This window comes from Schistocerca nitens, chromosome 2 (assembly GCF_023898315.1).
Source record: "Schistocerca nitens isolate TAMUIC-IGC-003100 chromosome 2, iqSchNite1.1, whole genome shotgun sequence".
NCBI classification, from domain to species: Eukaryota; Metazoa; Arthropoda; class Insecta; order Orthoptera; family Acrididae; genus Schistocerca; species Schistocerca nitens.
The window spans coordinates 796,679-814,164 of record NC_064615.1 but is presented as its reverse complement, the minus strand read 5'-3'; the positions used below and the strand labels follow the sequence as shown (position 1 = coordinate 814,164).

Genomic DNA, 17,486 nt, shown 5'->3' with positions numbered 1-17,486 from the left:
CGCTCAGTTTCCTCATTGCGACTGCACTGGTTTCCGTGTCCCCCTGACGTGCTTTGTATACCCTCCACTGCTAGCTTTACAACTCCCCGCCTATGAGTGGTTATTGCACATTGACGTCGAACATAGGCGATGACGACATTAATGTGACTGGACTGGGTAAATATAAACAGTAAAGTGTAGAAGAATGTACGCGTGTAAGACATATATATTTCGTTTCTGGAGCCATTTCGAGATAACGTAAATGTTTTAGTTGCATTCTGCTTCTTACTTTCAGTCAGATTTTAGGGAGTCTTTAGCTCACTGGACTCACAGTTAGGGGGAGTGTGTCAGTGTGTGGTTGTTATGTTGGCGAGTTGCGCAACAGATTGATATTACAAATAACCTTTGGCTCCTGCAAGAAACAGTTTCCACCCCACACTACTACAGAAGTCAGACAGACGCTCCTAACATACCAAAAAGAAATGCCTGAAAAACTTTCAGCCATAAATATCTTCTGGGGTCGTCTGCTGTAAGGGAAAGACACAAAAAAATATTCTATTTTCTTACGTAACTAGTGGGATACTTGGGTACTGGAGTATTGCTAGTTAGTGTAAGAAAAACATTAAACAAATGGAAAATATTATTTATTGCAAAACTTAAGAAAAATCAAATGAAACATTTATTTATATACTGATACACAAATTTCCAGGTTCTTTTCAGAATAGGTGATTACCTCTTACTGATAGGAATCCTGTTAATGACATTTATACACAAACTGTGGGAAAGGTCTTTTATCACTTTTCTTTCAGAATGTTATTTACTCGGCAGACTGGCTGAGAGCCGCACCTACTCAACCTGAATAATTATCCGATTGAATATTTCTAAGTACGGTCGAGGCTGTCGCATGAAAAATGTGATTGAGTGACGTGAATGAAGTACGTTATTTCTAATGGAGGAAAGATGGGGCTCACCTACGCTGTAGTGCACAAAACGGTGAACTGCGACGACTGCTGCCTGCGTCGCTCGCAGCTGAAAAATAACAAAACTATCTCTTTCTATCTGGATTGACCTTCGCCAGTCGAACTCTCACTACGCCTTGGTGAAGTCAAGGACTCCTATCTGCCCCTAGTCTAACTATTGGCGTGGTACACCGGTACACCGGTCAGCCACTCAATGTTCGCTCACAGGCGCTAATTAATGCTCTCTCTGTGTTCACACCGCACATTAAGTGTCGCCACCAACAGAGTGAACAAACGTTTAATCACGAGTCACTCAATATAGAGTATCACTCCAATTCGCTAGCGACAGAGGTGCTCTCAGTGCAGTACTGAGTAGAGACTCTGTTCCTCGCTCTCTGCGTACACGCACGAGCCCACTCGCTCTCACTACGTGTTCCCACTACAAGGGTGTCACTGGAACGACTTCGCTCCACACAGAAAGCGAAAGGGTATATCATGCGCTGTCTTTTTTCTCACTCCTCCAGCTCATTGTATCAGAAATAGTCCACCTATGAGCATTACTCTTACAAATTGGAGAATGGCTAACCCGACCAATCCGGAAATATATAGCATCTGCGTTAGGCGTTTACTGTCCACTTATGAGCACTCTGAAACTGTGCACTAGGTCCATCAAAAATATGCGTATGCTGAGGCTCTCCGAAACAATACAGCGGGTTTTGCTTTTAAGGTGATTATACAGGCCATTATCCCTTTTCTCTGGCAAAAAACTGTTTTGGTCCGTGGGCGGTCGGCCGGTCGGCGCAGCTGCGTGCTAACCCACCCTCCTACGGGTGGTTGCGTCTGCCGAGCAAAATCTCCTGTGGCCATCGTGTCTTGCATGTTTGTGTACGCTAGCCTCGACTTTTTAATCTCGGTGCGCACTTGCGATTTATTTATTAGAATTGCATATTGATTAAATGGAAATATGTAAAATTGACTCTACCCTATCGATTTTGGGTCGAATGAAACGTCTTTATACGCAGAATACGATGGTGAGGTCTGAGTATATAAGAAATGAAGGTCAGGAGACCACGCCACGTTACAAGTGGCTTTCAAAACCCCCCACTCCCACCCCTGTCCATCCAGGATTAGGTCAGTCATTAAAGACAAATGCCAGAATGATTAGCTTGACATACTCAATTTCCTTCACTGTTCAAGTCTTATCAGAGCTTCTACTGTTTTGTCTATAACCTAGTCGCTGATGCGTCAATAATCCACAGTATTTCTACTTTTTTCCTGACGGCAGTCTCCTATAGTATCTAACCTCTCAAAAATTCCAAATTAGCAATGCCTTTGTCGTACTTCCAAGCAGTCACATCTGACTGAAAAGAAGCAGTCTCTAAATGAACACAATCTCACAACAGTGCTCCTTGCTGGGTCGAGAATGAACAATACGTTAAACAAAATTTTACTTTTGCAGAGGGAAAGAATGGCTGTTGACTGGTCGATGCTGCTGTCGGGCCTGGTGGCGGGTGCCGCGTTGGTGCTGGCCGTGTGGTGGCGCCGCTACTCCACCAAGTTCGCCCGTCAGGGAGTGCCCTTCGTGCCGCCGCTCCCCCTGGTGGGCAACATGCTGGACGTGGTGCTGGCCAGGAGGTCGATGCACGATGTCGTCATAGAGCTCTACAACAAGTTCGAGCCTCACGCCTACGGTGGGGGCTACTCGTTCGCAGTGTCGTTGGTCATGATCAGGGATCCAGAAATCATCCGCGCCGTTACAGTCAAGGATTTCGACCACTTTACTGATCATGCTGACTTTATAAACAGCGAGAAAGTCAACCCCATCCAACAGCGGATGCTCATCATATTGAAAGGTGAGATTATTCACCAGTTTATCTAACAACTACTCAGTCGCGTCTGTGTTGTATTTTGTCAGTAGTAGGAATGCTCGAGCTAAATTTTTGAGGATAATTTAATAGGACTGCTGCTGAAGCCACTCCATCGATGTCACATGAATACAATGCGTGTTTATTTCTGATTGAAGAGGCGATAGTTGTTTAATCTGGAAGAACACATCTAAGATCAGGTAACTACGATCCCAAAATATCATCCCTGTGCATTAGATACCAGCATCTACTATCACGTAATTAAAATTTTTGATGTAGAATGAATGAAGGACCAGAAAATACCGCTTTCGTAGCTCATATGCTTGAAGAGTGAAACAGAGCTCAGATCTTTCACGAATGATATGACATCATCTCGTGACGGCTGAGGACACTGAAGCGCGGTCCACATCGGCTTCGTTGTGATGTAACCCCCAAAGGTGCGCAGTCCAGCGAATTTTAGCTCCCTGGCTCATGATTCATGTTGGGAGTAACGTATTTACTGAACCATTGCTTAGAATGGAAAATGAGCAGTTTGCTGTGCTTTGTGGAGAATAATGCATTTTTGAAGAAAAAAAAAGCAAGTATCACTAACCTCTAGCACATGACAAGAACGTAAGATATTTGCCAGTCACAACGACGTTTACCAGGAAAACATGATATCAATTAATACACCAATTAGTCATTATTTAGTCTGTGATAATCAAGACAGTAAAGCGACGGAACCTACAAGTCACTTACGACTATTAAATTGTATTGCTTTTAAAACTGCTGGCAAAATATGTTTACAGAAGTAGATACTCGTCATTAATATGTTAAGAGGAGGTTGTATGGCGTTCTGCAGTTAACATCTCTCTGACACGTTAGTCACGTGGAACTGAAGAAGCAGTCTTATACTTAAGAAACAACAAACAAGGAGCAAAAACATTACACGACATTCTCAGTACTGTTGATTACTTCAGGCGCTTTTTGGCCTTCAGCCTCGGCAGCTCACCTTCACCTTCACCTTCACGTATTAATAGACAGTGTTGAAACACCTGACAGTCGCTGCTTACCTCCCACGCACTTTGCTGGGGCCTCCAGAAATACTCAGAAACATCACCTGAAGATGACGATCAATAGTTTCGTTGTAACGATGCGTAGTTTCAGCGACTCCATTAGATGCAGCAATCGAAAGCACAGCAACATTCATTTCGTCGGGAGAGCTTTAAATAGTAATACGAACGCACTAAAGTATTATAATTAAATTGAGATTGGTTTTTATAATCAGTAAAGTATTGGAAAGACTGCTGATTTGTTTGTAATTGACTTGCTCAGCTACTGTAGCGGAATGCATTTTCACTGTGTGCTTGCATAATATTCTTGTATTGTAAGCTTCAAACCCATCACTTCCATGTCGTATCATGCTAAGTGCAAGAAATCCCTGTGGCACAGGTCACTGTTACTAATCAGTGTTACGGCCTGACTACTGCTTGGTAATGATATAACAAGATTCGTCACATTTAAAAAATGGGATACCAAATTATCAGTGAATCTACGAAGACAGACCAATACCTTTTTCATCAGTAGTGATGGTATTATCGTATTTTCTTATCCCTTTCAACAATAAATGACTATTCTATAGTAACAATGTGATAATTTTTTATGTTTTGCACTTACTGAATAACACTGAGATTTCTTACCCCCATTCACCTCTGTGACATATGCCGACTGCACTATGTATAAAATGGCAGGAAATAAAAAACTGGAGGAAATTCAAAATAATAGGGAAATTCAAAGTAATCTGGAGTTTCCCCACTCCTATGATGTAACCCCTATGTATAAAGTGGTGGGAAATTAAAAAATCCAAGATGGTCACTTATAATATTTGCTGAAAATCTAAGATGGTGGACCAGGGGATGCTGGCACAGTTCTGTGAAGTCAGTATTCGAGATAGCTGACCTACAGTACTGGAGCAGTCATATAATGTCAGAATGCAAGATGCCAGAACTTGGGACACTGGCGCAGCCTGTATGGTGTTCAGATTCTCATCTAACTGGTGCAGCCTCAATGGTTGGTTGGTTACTTGTGCTAACTGTAAGTATAGAATTCAATCCGAGGTTTCAAATGGTGGGAATTTCAAGGAACTTTGATTTTTCCCTACCACTACAGTTTACTTGCCCATGTTTAAAATATTGCGAAATCAGCTGTCATAAAATGAAACATTTGTTCCATCCGTCTGATACTACAGTTTAAACAACTTAACCCTACCAATTTACCTCTTGTTGGAAATCGAATAAAATTTCTGCTAAGTTTAACATGTGAAAATTCAAAATTCACTTGTCCTAAGTTTAAAATGGCGATAAATTAAAAAATCCACCTATTCTAAGTTTAAGGTGATGGATTGCTCATTGGTTGTCACACTTGGAGCACTTGACCTAACTTTAAAACTATATCCACTGTGTGATCAAAAGTATCCGGACACCCACAAAAACCTATGTTTTTCATATTAGTCGCATTGTGCTGCCCCCTACTGCCAGGTACTCCGTATCACCGACCTCAGTAGTCATTAGACATCGTGAGAGAGCAGAATGGGGCGCTCCGCGGAACTCACGGACTTCGAACGTGGTCAGCTGATTGGGAGTCACTTGTGTCATACGTCTGCACACGAGATTTCCACACTCCTAAACATCCCTAGGTCCACCGTTTCCGATGTGACAGTGAAGTGGAAACGTGAAGGGACACGTACAGCGCAAAAGCGTACAGGCAGATCTCGTCTGTTGACTGACTGAGACCGCAGGCATTTGAAGAGGGACGTAATGTGTAATAGGCAGACATCTATCCAGACCATCACACAGGAATTCCAAATTGCATCAGGCTCCACTGCAAGTACTATGACAGTTAGACGGGAGGTGAGAAAAGTAGGATTTCATGGTTGAGAGGCTCCTCATAAGCCACACATCACGCCGGTAAATGTCAAACGACGACTCGCTTGGTGTAAGGAGCGTAGACATTGGACGACTGAATAGTGGAAAAACGTTGTGTGGAGTGACGAATCACGGTACACAATGTGGCGATCCAATGGCAGGGTGTGGATATGGCAAATGCCCAGTTACTTGATCTGCCAGCCTGTGTTTCGCCAACAGTAAAATTCGGAGGCAGTGGTGTTATGGTGTGGTCGTGTTTTTCATGGAGGGGGCTTGCAACCCTTATTTTTTGCGTGCTACTATCACAGCACAGTCTTACATTGATGTTTTAAGCACCTTATTGCTTCCCACTGTGGAACAGCGATTTGGCGACGCTTGCATCTTTCAACACAATCGAGCACCTGGTCATAATGCACCGCCTATGATGGAGTGCTTACACGACAATACCATCCCTGTAATGGACTGGCCTGCACAGAGTCCTGACCTGAATCACATAGGACACCTCTGGGATGGTTTGGAACATCGACGTCGTGCCAGGCCTCACCGACCGACATCGATACCTCTCCTCAGTGCAGCACTCCCTGAAAAATGGACTGCCATTCCCCAAGAAACCTTCCAGCACCTGATTGAACGTATGCCTGCGAGAGCGGAGGCTATGAGAAAGGTTAAGAGTGGGCCAACCCCGTATTGAATTCCAGGATTGCTGATAGAGGACGCCACGTACTTCGAAGACATTTTCAGCCAGGTGTTTGGATATTTTTGATCACATAGTGTATCTCATTGATGCAACCATGTATGGTTGTCAAACACTCATGCTGTATGTTGTACGATAGGAATAGGAGAGATATGCACTTAACTCTCCAATGCATTTAAACACAGTGGCCTCCATGCCACAGTGAACCATAGTGCAGAAAGATATCAGCCATCTGCAAGCCATCACTACAAAATACAGTATCGAGCTTGAGAGAGCCACTGCTTCGAACCTACGGCGTCCTGGAGCCACTACCACTGCCCTACGATGCATCCGTTCAGGCTGAATTCTGACACTCAACTCAGTGCCAACATCGATTGGTAACTCCATGGTACTTTGTATGACGTCATACAGCGTTTGTGCACTCAGCTGACAGGCAAGAGCCTGCCTGCCCTGCCGTATCTGTACCTGCTGTTTGAAATGTAGGTAGACATCTATTGAACACTACAGGTTGTGCGGCGTTTCCACAGCAAGCTGCATGATTTCCATTGTTTACCCCCAAGGCTGCAGCCTCTGCCCCATGGTCTCATTTCTGGCCATATTCACTCAGTACTGCATTGTCGGAGTGTCGATGTCAGGTGTGTTGGGTCATGCGAAACATTCCAACGTGGCATCCCACTTAACAGGCGCTACAGTTCTAAGACTCTGATCACGTCTCAGTTTTAGAACTGAGCAGCAACACGATATGTCATTGGATTTCCAGGCCAAGCACTGAGACAAAAGCCGACACAATTTCGCTCACTGCGCCACACAGAATTGCTGGTAAAGCTGTAATTAATGTTGCCTAAAGGGATTCCCGAAACTACTTTTAAGCCCGAACTTTCCTGTACGTTAAGAATGACGTGATGTTCACTACTAACTCCTCAATCCAATCATAAACCTAGTTTGATATACAGTATTTTATTCACATAGTGACAGCTCTGAGTCGTATTGCACATTTAACCAACCTGGACGCTGTTATCTACTGCCTTCTGCGTCTCATAGACGAACACGGTGAGCTGAGTTCCACACATTGTTTACTGAAGGCGTGCTGATATTTTGTCTCTAGAAAGGGCGTAACACGTGTTACAAAATTGCACAACCGATTATTGTTAACGATATAGACCTTTAGTTGTTTGAATCACATGACACAAGTTTTTGGTAGGTTTATCTGAGTTATATAGCACTAAGTGTTTACGAAATTACAGTCAGATTCTAGTGGGCAGTTCCGTATTTTTCGGTCATTCCAATGGAATTCACAGTAACCTCGAAGATTCAGAGAAAGGATCCACAATGAAATGTATTTCCTGGAGAGCAGTCTGAGTAGGGCTAGGAGAAGCTGCGGGGCAGTGAGAAACAGCTCCTTAACGTTATTTGCGATTAAAGTTCTGCTAAGGGAATGAAGAGCTGATCATTATGAAGCACCATCAGAGCTCTGCCACCTCCAGACAGACAAAAACTGACTTAAACTCGATTACTTACTATTACTGCTGTTGTTCTTATTCTTTCATTCATTTCTTACAGGCCGTCCTCGGACCACGTTATTTCAGTTGTCTTGTTTTTACGTGTTCTGATGTTTGCCCAGTGCTCCCGCGTTCGTTCTCGGTGTTGCTCCTTCCTCTCCTGCGTCCAAGCACTTCCTGTTTTTAGTTTTGGCTTTTCTTGGTAACCCTGCTACGCCATTAGTTTCTTCTTCATTGGGACACGCTCCAAGATGTAATCATGGGTGATCCCCACCTCTTTAAGTTCTTTCTCCACCTCTGTGAACCAGGCCCATTTTGTTTTCTTCCCTTGAAAGTAGGTGATCATACGATTGGTGAGTCTTCCAGGGCTAAATCGGGTCATATGGCCATAAAACATAATCCCTCTTTTCCGGATGGTATCGGTTATCTTCTCTATGTGGGAATACAGTTCATGATTGTGATGTCTTCTATATTCCCCATTTTCTTTGACGGGACCTAAGATCTTTATCAAAATCTTCCTTTCCTTGGCCCCCAGTTTTTCGATTAGGCCTTCTTTATTCATTACTAGGCATTCAGAAGCGAACAAGACCTCCGGACGGATAACACTACAGTCATGCCTTAACTTCGCATCGAACGATACTGATATTTCGTTGTAGATGTTTTTGGTTAAATGGAATACATTTCCATTTTGTTCATGCGTGGTATGAACGCTTCTTTCTCTGATAACGTGGCTGTTTTCCATTCTCCGAGATATTTAAACTTTTCTACTCGCTTAATTTTGCCTTGACCCACCATAAGCTCCCTTGGTGGTGAATTTATGTTTTTTATAAACTCGGTTTTCTCAGATGAAATTTGGAGGCCAGTTTCTGTGCTGTCTCTCAGGTGAATCCATGTAATCAGAAAAAATTGCAAGGTCATCTGCAAAAGCGAGACAATGATTTCAAGATTTTGTTTCATGTAACCCAGCCTGACACCATTTTTAATTGCTTGGTTTTCTAGTTCTTTGCGCCACTCACGAATCACCTTCTGGAGGGCACAGTTGAAGAGCAGAGGTGAGAGACCATCTCCTTGCCTCACTCCAGTCTTTTTCAAAACTTCTGATGTTTCTCCTCTAAATTTCACTTTTGAGGTTGTGTTGGTTAATGTTTGCTGGATTATCGCTTTAATCTTCCTGTCTAGGCCACGTTCTTCTAGAGTTCTGATCAGGGTTTTACGATCAATCCAGTCGTATGCCTTTTTGAAATCCACAAAGGTGACAACAAAATTTTTATTCCTGATCTTCAGTTTCATTATCTGTTCGACACATGATCACACCTTCCTGAAACCTCCTTGGTACTCTCCCAGCTGTGGGTGTAGCTGTTCTTCTGTCCTCGTTTTCAGAGCTTTCTACAAAATCTTACCACGATAGTTATTTACATCTGTTCTGTCGCCTTTCTTATGAAGAAAATCAATTAGAGCAGAATTTCAGCCATGTGGGAGTCTTTCAGTTTCCCAAATCTGGCTGATGATTTCTGTTAGTTTATCTACTACCTTGTTGTTCTTGTTGTGGTCTTCAGTCCAAAGACTGGTTTGATCTAGTTCTCCATGCTACTCTATCCTGTGCAAGCTTCTTTATGTCCCAGTACCTACTGCAACCTACATCCTTCTGAGTCTGTTTAGTGTATTCATCTCTTAATTTCCCTCTACGTTTTTTACCCTCCGCGCTGCCCCCCAATACTAAATTGGTGATCCTTTGATACCTCAGAATATGTCCCACCAACCGATCCCTTCTTCTAGTCAAGTTGTGCCACAAACTCCTCTTCTCCCCAATTCTATTCAATACCTCCTCATTAGTTGTGTGATCTACCCATCTAATCTTCAGCATTCTTCTGTAGCACCACATTTCGAAAGCTTCTATTCTCTTTTTGTCTAAACTACTTATCGTCCACGTTTCACTTCCGTACATGGCTACACTCCATACAGAAAAGACTTCCTGACACTTAAATCTATACTCGATGTTAACAAATTTCTCTTCTTCAGAAACGCTTTCCCTGCAATTGCCAGTCTACATTTTATATCCAAGCGTCTCATTTCCTAATCTAATACCCTCAGCATCACCCGATTTAATTCGACTACATTCCATTATCCTCGTTTTGCTTTTGTTGATATTCATCTTATATTCTCCTTTCAAGACACTGTCCATTCCGTTCAACTGCTCTGCCAGCTCCTTTGCTGTCCCTTACAGAATTACAATGTCATTGGTAATCCTCAAAGTTTTAATTTCTTCCCCATGGATTTTAATTCCTACTCCGAGTTTTTCTTTTGTTCCCTTTACTGCTTGCTCAATATACAGATTGCTTAACATCGGGGACAGGCTACAACCCTGTCTCACTCCCTTCCCAACCACTGCTTCCCTTTCATGCCCCTCGACTCTTATAACTGCCATCTGGTTTCTGTGCAATTTGTAAATAGCCTTTCGCTCTCTGTATTTTACCCCTGCCACCTTCAGAATTTGAAAGAGAGTATTCCAGTCAACGTTGTCAAAAGCTTTCTCTAAGTCTACAAATGCTAAAAACGTAGGTTTGCCTTTCCTCAGTCTATTTTCCAAGATAAGTCGTAGGGTCAGTATTGCCTCACGTGTTCCAACATTTCTACGGAATCCAAACTGATCTTCCCCGAGGTCAGCTTCTACCAGTTTTTCCACTCGTCCTTAGATTGCTTAGGTTTAAGTAGTTCTAAGTCCTAGGGGACTAATGACCTCAGATGTTAAGTCCCATAGTGCTCAGAGCCATTTGAACCATTTGAACTTATTAAACTGGTAATTCGGCAATTTTCACATCTGTCAACCCCTGCTTTCTTTGGGATTGGAATTATTATATTATTCTTGAAGTCTGAAGGTATTTCGCCTGTCTCATACATCTTGCTCACCAGTTGGTAGAATTTTGTCAGGACTGGCTCTCCCAAGGCTGTCAATAGTTCTAATGGAATGTTGTCCACTCCTGGGGCCTTGTTTCGACTTAGGTCTTTCAGTGCTACTGCCTTATCTCTTGCGTACTTCCAAACCTCAGCAATTATAGAAACTTCTCCTGGTGTTATTATTATTATTCTTTGTGTGTTTCACTTATTATATTTTCCTCAGCAGAACAGCTCCTTTATTATGGCGAGGAATCGCCTGATACATTTGAGCAGCAGCAGAAATCAACTCGGCATGCATACAGACTAGCTGATATACCTGAGCAGGAAACAGAATTGTTTCCAGACTTCATGCTTTCTATATATCTAATGCCTGCACCAATCATTGAGGCAGTAGCATCACGGAATGCTTCCAATATACTGGACCAAAAACCAAGTCAGCATGCAGAATTGTTTCCCGAATTTGAGTTTCCACCATCAGCACTACCTACACAACACATCAAACTGCTAACATTTCGTAATTCACCTATCAATGGTATTTTATTCGATGTAACATAAAAGTTGGCTGTGAATAACAGTAAATGTTTCCATAGGCTTTCTATGTTGGATTTTAAATATAGTGGACACCTAGGATTCTATACCGAGCACTGAGCTACTTCTAGAGTGATGTGGAAACCAATTAGGACGTACGAAATATGACAACTGCGAAGGCTGTACACATTAAGTAATGTTTGTGACCTGTAAATAGATCCAAAAACTCTTAAACTTATTAACATTACAGTAAATCTACCCTGTAGGATACGACTGTGTTAGAGCTAAGATGTCTTCTGTAGCAGCACCAGACATTGAGAAAGTTAAGATTTAGCATCGATTAATAGTCGCAATACGAGCATGATTGGCATGTGAAAGACACAGAACTTGTGTCAAACTATAATGCAGGCGTTTAGTGAATATTATAATGGTGTTATGAGGAAATATGCTACAATTTTCACTGTATTGTGAGATGTTTGGTTACAATTTTTGCGGCGACTCTTATTCGATATACTGAATCTCCTGATTTAAAAGGTAGTTTTCTTTTCATCTAATTTCTAATGCAGTGACAACATTAAACTTATTACTGTAATGCAGGGCAATTTTTTACAGTTTTGGTGAAACATGTGGTGGTGGGGGGGGGGGGGGAGGATTTGCTATACTTTTTTCTGCACCACAGGGCAGTTTGTTATAATTCACGATTTAACAATTTCAAATTTTAGGGAAGGCTTGCAACATATGAGGTTTGCAAGGAACATGATGTTAATTTAAAATTTAACCTATTTCATGATACCTCTGTGAGTATATTTGAAAACAGTTTTCCTAAGGAAAAAGTGAAATATAGTTCTAAGAAACCATGTAAAAAGCCATGGCTTACTAAAGGGTTAAACATACTTTGTAAACAGAAAATGGAAATGTATCTTATAGCTAGGAGGACTAATGATCCTGAAACAGTGAAACATTATAAAAACTACAGCACTGTATTAAGAAAAGTTATTAAAAAGGACAGAAGTAAGTGCATTGTGTGCAGATTTGCACATCTGATAATAAAATTAAAGCAATTTGGAATATTGTTAAAAGGGAAAAAGGGCAACTGAGAGCACAGGAAAACTGTATTTCTATCCATCTCAATGAAAAGTTTGTTAACAAGATATCAAAGATAGAAAACATTTTTAATAATCACTTTTGAAGTCTTGTGGAGGAAATAGGATCCAGCTCATCATTAGATATTCAAGGCAGTATATGGAAGAGGCAGTACCTATGTTTGATAAAATTGAAATTCAACCCACCTCACCTACTGAAACCTGAGAAATAATAAATTCACTTAAAAATGAAAGCTCACATGGAGTTGATGGCATTTCCAACAGAGTACTAAAAGCTTGTTCTCAACAAATAAGTAGTATTCTCAGCCACATATGTAGTAACTCACTGAAACAGAGCATTTTTCCAAATGGACTGAAAAACGATTTTGTTAAACCATTGCAAAAAACAGGGGATAGATCTTATGCTAACAACTACCATCCATTCTAACTTCTGATAGCTTTATCCAAAATTCTTGAGAAAGTAATGTATTCAAAAGTAGCATCACACATTTGTAAAAATGAAGTACTAAAAAAATTTCAGTTCGTTTTCAGAAAGGATTTTCAACAGAAAATGGTATATACACTTTCACTGATCAAATATTAAATGCATTGAATACCTGAACATCTCCCATTGAGATATTTTGTGATCACTCAAAGGTTTTTGATAGTGTGAATCATGAAGTTCTTCTAGATACGCTTAAGTATTGTGGTACAAGTGGGACAGTGCACAAATGGTTTAATTCATACATAACTGGAAGAATACAGAGGGTTGAAATTAACAATACAGATAGTCTGCAAAAACCAGCAGAGTCATTTAACTAGGGAGGTGACAAGAATGGTCTCCCACAGGTTTCAGTCTTGGGTCCCTTATTTTTCTTAATATATATTAATGACTTTCCACTATATATTCATGAAGATGCAAAGCTAGTTCTTTTTGCTGATGATACAAGTATAGTAATCACACCCAACAAACAAGAATCAGCTGAGGAAATTGTAAATAATGCCTTTCAGAAAATTATTAAGTGGTCCTCTGCAAATGGACTCTCACTAAATTTTGAGAAAACACAGTTTATACTACTCTGTACAATAAATCACATGACATCATTGATAAATATAGACTACGAACATAAGTCTGTTGCTAAGGCAGAATACTCAAAATTTCTCTGTGTGTGCATTGATGAGAAATTGAATTGGAAGAAACACATTGATGATCTGCTGAAATGGTTAGGTTTAGCTACTTATGCTATTGGGGGTATTGCAAATTTTGGTGATAAACATGTCAGTAAATCAGCCTACTATGCCTGTTTTCATTCACTGCTTTCATATAGCATAATATTGTGGATCAATTCGTCATTAAGAGAGACAGTAGTCCTTGCACAAAAGCGTGTAATCAGAATAATAGGTGGAGCCCAGCCAAGATCACCTTGCAAACATTTATTTAATGAATTCGGGATATTCACAGTACTTTCGCAATACCTATAGTCACTTACGAAATTTGTCATTAATATCAGCGAAGTGCATAGCTAAAACACTAGAAGAAAGGATGATCTTCACTATTCCAGATTAAATCTCACTTTGGCACAGAAAGGGGTGAATTATGCTGCCAAAAAATGTATGGTCATTTGCCAAATAGTATTAAAAGTCTGGCAGATAGCCAACCAACATTTAAAAGCAAATTAAAAGAATTTCTGAATGACAACTCCTACTCAATAGAGGCATTCTTAGATATAAAGCAGTAACTGTATAAAAATAAAAAGACAAGAAACAAAAAACAAAAAAGCATCAGAAGACTCAATAGTGGCCGAACTATGTAAGCAGGTGGGAGACAAGACTGTAAGCAAGTTGATGGAAATCCTAAAAAACTGACTGAAACATTACCTCGTGACTGGACACCTTGATTCATCCCTCACACAAGAAAGGGCACTTGACTGACATCAATAATTACCAAGGAATCTCTTTGATACCTGTCACATACAACATTTTCTCCAAGGCCTTACTAAACAGAGCCGAACCTCAACTGGACCAAAAGCTAGGGGAATACCAGGCAGGATTTAGAAAAGGACGCTCTTGTACTCAACAGATACTGAACTTGAAGTCAGTGCTACGAGAAATAAAAATGGCTAATAAGAAGTATGTCGTCATCTTCGTTGACTTCAAGAAGGCATACGACTCAGTTGATAGACCTATTCTCATGAACATCCTGCAATAACTAGGGCTATATGAGAAGATAGACAGACTTATCCAACAGACTTTAAGCAACACCAGGTCACGAATGAAGTTCAGAGGAACCCGCTGAGAAAGTTTTGAAATCAAATCGCGAGTGAGACAGGGAGATGGTCTGTCCCCTCGCCTCTTCAACTGTGCCCTGGAAAAGGTAAAAAGAGAGTGGCAGGGATTCCAAATGGTATCTCTCTGTGATATAAGTGCAAAGGGCTCACTGTTGATTGCCTGGCATTTGCAGATGACCTAGCACTTCTGTCAGATTCAATAGAAATGTCAGTGAAACAACTCAGCGTTCTCAGACAGCAAGCGGCAAAGGTTGCCCTTCATGCATTGCTTGAAAAAACGCAGTACTTCACGAACAAAGGTGAATCTCCTAGTACACTGCACCTAGACCAGGGAGAGATCAAGAAAACCATTAGGTTCAAGTGATTGGGAGAATGGCTGCAACCTAATCTATCTAAAGGAACAACACTATCAACCCGAGTCAACGAACTAGAGCTGGCACACAAGCTGACTAAGAATACTTATAATAAAAAATCTCTCCTGAACACTAAACTAAATCACTACCACCAGTCATCCTTCCTGAAGCCTTATATGCTTCAGAATGCTTATTACTCAATAGGTATGGACTTAATGATAAGCTCGAAACCCAGGAGAGAAAGATAATGAGGAAGATACTGAGGCCAGTCAAGGAAAGCGACATTTATAAAAGGCGATCCAACCGAGAGGTGTGCGAGTACTGTGAAAGGATCACAGATGTGGCTAGGGAAAGAGATCTAGCATTTTATGGACACGTTTACAGGATGTATCGTGACAGATCGATCAACCAGCTTCTCTGTTACTGGCAAAAGAGGACGATGGAAGTAGAGAAAGATCTCCAGGAACTGGGGATAACAGAAGGAAACTTGAAGGATCGGACAATACTCAGGAAGAAGCTTAGACAAAAGAGGTTCCAGGACAGAGTACCGAGACTGAAGACTGGTGCCCTCTGGACACAGGAGAGGAAGGAACAACACAGCCAGAGGATGCGTAACTACTGGGCACTCCAAACGCGGTAGTTTAATCTCGTGGACCTTAGTTGGCGTATACGAAATAAGAAGAAGAAAAAAATAAAAAATAAAAAATTATTTTTTGGTATTAAAACTTATGCTAAAGTGATACATTCCACATCATTACGAAATGTCGTATTCCTGATCCATAGAATAAGGGTTAATGTATGTGTCACTGTGACCCATGATAATTTGCAACAATTTTGCTGTTGCACAGCATATTTTGTTTAGTTGCGCTGTAACATGTGCGCATATGATGAAGTTATATATAGTCTCCACGGATCAACTCATGATTTGGTCGATTTCTCACCCTATTGCAGCTCATATAAAATATTCAAACTACAAACTTCATCTAAAGTATTTCAGAGTAGCTTCCATAAAGTCAAACTCCACATGTGCTTGAATGACTTTTAAGTTCGAGAACTGTTGACAAGATTTCACTACATTCGACTACACTTCAGTGTCCTGTAACCTAGCAGGCTTTTAGAATTTTTCGATTTTTTTCAAATCTGCACATACAGTCATTTCACATCACATCTCCTGACACTCACTATCAAGACAAAAGAAAAACACACGGCAAAAGTATTGTTGTTGAAGGAATCACACCGGCATTAATCAGAAAATGATTTAAAAGTCCTATGGAATCATGTAAGCTCATACGTAGAAGTCTCACTACCCTATCAAGAGATTAAGGACGTGAAAACGTTTCACATATCCTCATACTTTCTGATTCCTGAACTGTCACCAGTTGTTTAGAAATCCACTGGAAATGTGAGTTGTCTTATGTATGACGCAAAATACTTACAGTTTCATTGAATGATCGCTTAAAATTCACTTAAAACGGTATGTTAGTCTGTGTTGAGATCACTTTCTGTTTACGGGAACAATGATTGGAGTTTAACGTTTCCTCTGCTTTGAGACAAATTTCCATTATACCAAGACATACCCACAGCAGAAATCAATGTATAATACTGTCAAATTTCCTGGTACACTGAAACTCTGTACCAGACCAGGATTGAAAGCCTGATCCTTTGCCTTTCATCGGCAAGTGCTCTGCCATCTGAGCTTCCTGAACATGGTGCAAAGCCTTACTTCGAACACTACCTCATCCTCTTGTAACCTCCCCCTCACTTATCGACCTTAATGACAGTGAAAAATTAAACCGCGTGTACCTAATGGAAATTTGGGAAAGCAATCGTCACCGAAGTTAATCTGTCGGTAAAGAGGGAGGAAAGGGTTACATCTAAATGAAAGGAAAAATGCAAATGAAACTGGTGGAAATTAATTTTGAAAAGGGGTAAAGTTAATAAGGAAAGTAAATGTGCGGCCGTTACGTTAACAATTAACTAGCGGTAATTAGATATTTGAGATTTGGGGGAAATCACGGTCGCCAGTCCTAAGGACAATTACTATAGTAACTGAAAAAGAAAGGTTATTACTCGTATAATTAGCACTAGAAGCGTGGCAACTGAAGGTTGAGACGTGTAGTGTGAAAACTGAAAGTTTGTCAGAAGTAACAAATTTCGCTACACTCTGACTTAATTTAGCAAAAGAATTAATGAAACCGGAAAATCGAAAGTTAATTTAGTGACTGAAGTTAACAGTGAGCTTTCTTTCTGAAGCACATCGAAATCCAGTAAACTACGGTTAGCCCGCATCTCGTGGTCGTGCGGTAGCGTTCTCGCTTCCCACGCCCGGGTTCCCGGGTTCGATTCCCGGCGGGGTCAGGGATTTTCTCTGCCTCGCGATGGCTGGGTGTTGTGTGCTGTCCTTAGGTTAGTTAGGTTTAAGTAGTTCTAAGTTCTAGGGG

At 41.0% G+C, this 17,486-nt stretch overlaps 1 protein-coding gene across 1 annotated transcript in view; it reads left to right on the top strand.

Moving 5' to 3' along the window:
* The window catches only part of LOC126235659 (cytochrome P450 9e2-like), a 48,087-nt gene that overhangs the window by 7,358 nt on the left and 23,243 nt on the right, over window positions 1-17,486 (top strand). Inside the window, exon 2 of the mRNA XM_049944379.1 lies at window positions 2,398-2,791. Within this exon, the coding sequence (XP_049800336.1) occupies window positions 2,407-2,791 (385 nt within the window). The 5' untranslated portion in view covers window positions 2,398-2,406. The remainder of the gene's footprint in view (window positions 1-2,397; window positions 2,792-17,486) is intronic.